The 6,676-nt window shown below is 35.9% G+C and overlaps 1 protein-coding gene across 1 annotated transcript in view; it reads right to left on the reverse strand.

Annotated features, from left to right (window-relative positions):
* Window positions 1-4,314: 4,314 nt before the first annotated feature.
* Window positions 4,315-6,676, reverse strand: part of SLC35F5 (solute carrier family 35, member F5) — a 20,058-nt gene continuing 17,696 nt past the window's right edge. Inside the window, exons 12-14 of the mRNA XM_010138970.1 lie at window positions 6,458-6,612; window positions 5,930-6,018; window positions 4,315-4,997 (exon numbers count right to left, since the gene is read on the reverse strand). Coding sequence (XP_010137272.1) covers window positions 5,937-6,018; window positions 6,458-6,612 — 237 coding nt within the window. The 3' untranslated portion in view covers window positions 4,315-4,997; window positions 5,930-5,936. The remainder of the gene's footprint in view (window positions 4,998-5,929; window positions 6,019-6,457; window positions 6,613-6,676) is intronic.

Consider the following 6,676-nt stretch of genomic DNA (forward strand, 5'->3'; position numbering starts at 1 on the left):
TGTGGCCAGTTACAGTAGTGTGTTTGCCATTTTTACTAGCACTAAAATTCCTCAAATTTGTATTTCTGAAGTCTTTAAAAAAAAACATTCCAAATGTACACTGCAGACAGAAATCATGCAAAGGCATAAAGGTCAGCCTGACTGCGGAGTTTCTTTTCAATAAAGTTTTACTTTATAAATGGTGTCTATGACTCTCGTGGGCTTTGGATCAAATCCCAATCTAGCCAAAGTAATTTTACCGGAAAAACAAACAAAAATCCCAAAAGGGAACAGACTTCGTAAAAATTTAATGATATAAATGAATATATACATGTGAGAAGATTTATACCAGAACTCTACCCCAGAATCAGATTACGTATTACAATAGCATTGCCTAACCCTAAAATTTAATGTTGCTGTCACGCCATAACTGCAGCTTCAAAATCAGCAGTGCAACTAATTTATATGGCGCACAGTAAAATAAATTAGAAAAACCACACAAATTGCAGCATCGGTTTAGAATGGATGTTTGTCCAGAAATGAACAGTGTTGGGCAGAGTATATTTTACTGACACCTCTAAACACTTTTAAGATTCTCATGATTTACCTGATAAGCCTAAGGAAATTCAGCATGAAAGTTATATGTATGTCAAATGTTTGAGTGAAACCTGAAAATATTTGTAACAACTTTAAAAGCAGGAATTAGTTATCAGCTCTCGCAATGCATGGTATCATCTGTATTTCCCTGAGAAATCATGCCCTGCAATAACCTTGTAAAACAAAATACAGCATTAATGCAATCCTGGATTAGATAGGAAAAAAAACCCCCATGCATAACAGCCGTTTATGAACCAACACGTAAATGCTACTGCAGATGTAACTATTAAATTGTAGACACTACTTAAGACAGTTGTAACAGAAATGGTAGCTAACTCAAAACTTATCCCAGACAAAGAAAATTCATTAAAAGTACCATTCTATAGTTAGCCATATAACTCAACATTGTGGTATTAGTGGCTGTTTAAGTATGCTGCTTCTTACCTTCGTTTACAAACACACAAACACTCTCCCTTACCAAGGCCTATTTTCATATGAAATTTGAAAGTGTGTCCACAAACTCACACAACATCTAAAATTTAACTGTTTTCTCCCCTCCTCCGACATCTTTGTTTAGCTCAGTAACTTCATTTCCCTAAGGAAGAAAATTTCCCTAAGATAGGAGGATCTTTTAGTAAGGAATAGGAATAGTAACATCCCGAGAGAGAAGGAACCAAGAATTACAAAGAAATAATTTTACCAACTTACTGAAAGCAATCATAGTTGTGAATAGCAGTACCTAGGCACAACGGGGATCGTGAAAGAGAATGACTGTTACAACACCACGCACCAAGAAAAGTAATTTGCAGGCTCTCCCGGTTTTGCCAATACATTACATTACAAGGAGATACCCAAAGCACACTGGGTCAAGTACCACACGCAGCACCACGGTTTGTCATTTGAGGGACACCACTGCTTAACACCTTGCTTCCGCATTTGCACCACTGCGGTGAGACAACCAGGCAGTGCCTTAGGCTCCCTGCTTTGAGTTTTGGTGTGCAGTCAACTTCAGTCCACCACCACAACAAGCCAAACCAGCCACACATTACAGCCCCGCCCCCTGACATAGGTTTCCACAGCCAAAAAGCCAACAAGCAAGATGCAGGGCACGCTGGGCAACAGAAACAGTGGGCCCTCAGCGTCTCCAAGAGGCACTCTTGGGCTCCACACTCTCTAAGTAATTGCTGAGTACTGATGTCACACGGATGTCAGCCCTTTGCTGGATTTACATCCACAGCAGTCCCTTTCAGTGACCACATTTTCGGCATGAGAGAAACCAGAAAAACTGAAATCCTTTGTTCTGGAGTGTAGTATGCAGTGCATCAAACTATGCAAGACTCACCAAAACACTAAAAGCTAAGGCATGCTACGTGGCATTTGGCAAATTGTCATAATTTCCTCCATATATAAAACCCAAACAGCTCCAAAACCTCAATCACATACAGAAGGAATTGTCTCATAGGATTACACTAATTAGTTCAATTGTTTGACAGAGTAGCCATGAGAAATCACTGTTCCTTAAGTATCTAATGATATTCAAAGAAATGCTTGACATCAAATTTTTTTTTTTTTTAAATAATGTTCTTCCTACAAGAAATAAGTCAGAACAAAGGTATTTTCAAATTGAAACAGTAAGAGCAATGACAATTTATGCTGGCACACAGAGATAAAGCATTTATGAGAGAGCCCCGTCACATTCCAGTTGTGTCATGAGAAGAAAAACCCAGCATGTCTCCATTAGGTCAGAGGTACCTGAGAATCGATGCTAAATCTCTTGTGCATTTACCAAGCACCCATTAGAGAGCTATGCAATTTACATTTCAAATTAGACATTATATTTATAAAATACTATTGTACTAAAAAAATCACAAGATTTTATAGAAAAAGCTCATCACATTCTATTAAATGCAGGAACAATGTTACATGTCATAGCTTCCGTAATTAAAACTGTAACACATTTCTTGTAACTACAGGGGCACCACTATTTAAAAATCCTTTCAGGAAGGACAGTTTGCTTTGTTTCTTATTCTTTAGAGAACTGTAATTTAATGCAAAAGACCTGCTCTAGTCTAGTCCCATGAGATTAAAATATTTTTTAAAAAAATTTTTAAAGAGATTGCTAAAAACAAATACCGTGGAAAGACCTTAACTTCAAATTTACTGAACAAAACCATTCTTCAACGTTCCTGGGGTCAGAGACAGAAGCATATTCTCCTAGCACGTGGGGGACTATGATGATCTTTCACTTCAGGACACGACCATGAAGAGCAATTGCCCATTATACATTACAGCCCCAATTCTATCAGTATGACCAATTTCAAAAGACAGTATTTCGCTAAAAATACTGTAATTGCCCATCTGAAAGCACTCTCAGTTTTCCCCCACTTGGTTTGCTGATGCCACAAGTCCCAGCTGATTCAAATTTATAGTTAATGTCTGGTATTATATATTCGGTATGATCTCATTGCTGTTTTCAACATCATTAGTTGAAAACAGACATTAGCTTCTTATTGCCAGCAGGCCTTAAAATTACTTCTTGGAAAAAGTTGAAACAAACATCCTCTAATTTGTCATCACTATTTGTCATAAATTTGTCTAAATTGTCAGAATTTGGAAGAAAAAATCCTAAAAAAACCCAAAACAACTACGGAAACTCTAGTTCCCAGAAAATCCCTGAAATTATGCTGAAGTCAAATGTAAAATTAGTTCTACATACAGCATCGTCAAGCCCTCTGCTTGTGGGCCTTGGGAATACAAATGTGAAGTTTCTCAAAATGCCTACACAAGGTCAATAAACTTCTTGTTTGTTTTGACTCTGTGGTTATATTGTGGGGTTTTCTAATTCCTATTTCTGGTATCCAAAGAAGAACTTACTATCTCATCTTAAAGAGGTGCCTCAGATCATTGAAACTTTTAGTGTAACCCAGTATTAAAAACTGAAAGGAAATATTTGATAAAGGTGCAATATTTGACCAGAATATCCCCCTTCTCTACTTGCAGATTTTTACATTAAATTCTAGGTGCTGGCTAATCAATCCTTCCAAAGGTATAGCTATGCACGTTGCTTTGTCCTGCATTCCCTCTTGTCTAACAGTGGTATCCCCAAACCAACAACATTTCTTTTGGTACGAACGTTATTGAGTATCAAAACATGAAAAGGCATTTGTGTTAAGTCATTCTTCTGTATTTGTGTGGAAGGATTTCTATTATTAACACTCCTGTTATGAGAAGAGAATACTGCTGGCTGAAAATCCGTCCTACATTCATTATATATCCCCAATATCCATCAAAAGCCAAAATTAACTTTAATAGAAGTGTCTTATAGGCCAGAAGGTGGAAAACGGCACTAATTTCAAATATTCCTAAATATAATTATTCATAACTTTTCAGAGTCACATAGAACAGAAACACTGCAGTGGCAGGAAGATACAGGTTATACGGAAAATTATCAATTCTAGAATAAATTTATGAACACAACTGCTTGGGGGGGGGGGGGGGAAATCAATGCGAACACGTTTACCTTTCCAATTGTTTAACAGATTACTGTAGAGCCAACCCACCCACCAAAAACTTTCACAAATAATTTGATCTCTTTCATATCTCTTTCATACATGTGAAAACCTTCAAATTTAGTTTTCCATGTGAGATAACTGGGAATAAGAACGGCTTACAGAATCAGTCAGTTTAAAACACTGATTTTCAGAATGTAACACCCAAATGTACTGTAATTAGAAATATTTCACCATTTGCTAAAATTTTAAATATTCCAGACTGTTTGGAAACAAAATATGTTTAAACATCAGCACCCACTGCCATTACAAGGCTTCTCAAATTGGCCTAAGACAATATATATGTAGTGTTCCAGGACCACACAAAGATCATGCCTCTATCATTACAAGAATGCACTTAATAAATTATTTTTCTGTTTTCTTCTATTAATATGCAAATAGTTTATACAACATAAAAAAGTTAATTTGTACCTATTACAGGTATCGTATCTATTTAGCTTTTCATCTGAAAGCCTGTAAGACTTGATGACCTGCAATCTTACCTACATAACTCATTTGAAAGTATTTTTTAAAAATAATGTTGTCCAGCATTTAACAAAATTGTGAATTAGAAGAAGAAAGAAATCACTTAACAGCATTTGTTTTCTTGATTTTGTCAAGTAACTTCACCAGCTCACTATTATAAGGCAGGTTGGTTGCTCAGATGGACCAAGACTCTCTGTTGCGACAGGCATGTAGTAAATTTGTTCATTCATAAAACCAGATGAAAGCAAGAACGAGGAAAAGTTTAGAGTTTCAAAAGAACTGAAACTTCATATTTTCACTACAAATTCTGAATAGGCACTGAAACATGATTCCTTAGGGACCTTTCCAGAAGATTGTCTCTTCGCTGGGCATCATTCCATTTTTAAACTAAGAAAAAAGAAAAAAGTGTTACCAGGGCTACATAATTCAAGATTACAAAAAAGGAATCATCATATGTATTTGTTTCCATCTTATTAATAAAAGTAGTAACTTGTGTGTCTTAAGTTTAAAACACCACAATTACTGTTTTGGTTAGAATATTTTTAATTTCATTACTAGATTTAAGCAACATTGGAAAATAGAATTATTTATTACTTCTCATCATGTAATTCTGCACGTGTTATTTGAAAACTAACGCCCTGGAGCACAGGGCTAAGAGAATCCTAAACTATGACTGTCTCTGTGTTCCAAGACAGTATCAACAAACCACGCAATGCTCCTGTTCAGAGGCTTGCGGGATCTCCTCTTGGAGAAGGATTTTTGCAAACTCCCTAGCTGTTCTTTTCTGGTTTCCCTATCCTTATTGTGAGATAAGGATTATTTAATGCAATTTAAGAAATTAATTCCTGTCAACCACAAACACAGGGACTCCTTCCCCTCTTCTAGACCCGTAACGATAAAGTCTGGTCGTGCCCTCTAAACTTCCTTAAACAGTCGATATTTTCATGAACTGCAGCAGCCCAAACTGAGACCTCGACAGCATTAATAAGAGTGAAATAATTACTTCTGATCTCTTCCACACATATCATACATACCAAGAAGTTTATGCCTCTTCTGTTTATTGACTCACATCCCATTTTGATGAACATTGTAATTGTAAAAAAAATACTTTACATTTCAAAATCATTGACCAAGAACGTATCACGGTGAGAATAATGCTTGGTAATGAATAGTAATTTTGAAGATTCCCTTCAAAACTCTATCAATACAGCACAAATTAACTGTATGCTCAGTAAAATGTGTGCTTATATAAACACACATGCCACCATGAAAACCAATCCTCACCTTTCTCTGTATTGTTTGAAGTTTATTAAGCATACCTTTTGTCTATGAACAGCAGCTGTCTCCATCTTGTGAAACACTATGCATAGGAATGAGACTTTCACACTGCTCACTTTCTTCTGGCATTCTTAAAAGAAACAAATTTTAAGTTCTACAGTCGTATTAAACTGATTGTTATGAAGCCAACAAACATACCAAGTATGCCAGTTGTTTGAACTGCAGCCATTACAAACATAAAAAGAGCCCGCACATAAAGTATACTCAGGTTTGCACAATTGTCACTGTTTGTTCTGGGTACAGCAACTATAACCACAAGGCGTTAAGGGAAGAAAAAGAAAAAACTGGGACAGAAAAGATAAAAAGACTTCACGTCTTTCCATTTTCTGAGCATTACACAGCTTAATAAATGGATTTGCAACCACTACTATTAAGAAATTAGTACACCTGAATACACTTGAATATAAAATTAGATGAGAATAAATACAGTGTGAGTACTGTATATAGAAGAGTATGGAGTATTGAAATGGCTAAAGAAGAGACAGGATTATATTTTGTAATTGACCTACCTCTGAATTCGATGTTTTCTACAAATAAAGGCAAAAACTCTTCTGATCCCCACCATCACTGGATCCCAGTTGTTATAATGACACAAGAGAGTTGCAATGAAAAAAGAAAAAAATACAGGGACTGCCCCTGCAAAAAATAACCAGGAAAACTGCACCTAGAATTAAAACACAAGCATTATTCACTCCATAGTAAAAAAAAAAAAAAAAAAAAAAAACAAA

The sequence above is a fragment of the Buceros rhinoceros genome, unplaced genomic scaffold (assembly GCF_000710305.1).
Source record: "Buceros rhinoceros silvestris isolate BGI_N320 unplaced genomic scaffold, ASM71030v1 scaffold16686, whole genome shotgun sequence".
Classification (NCBI taxonomy): Eukaryota; Metazoa; Chordata; class Aves; order Bucerotiformes; family Bucerotidae; genus Buceros; species Buceros rhinoceros.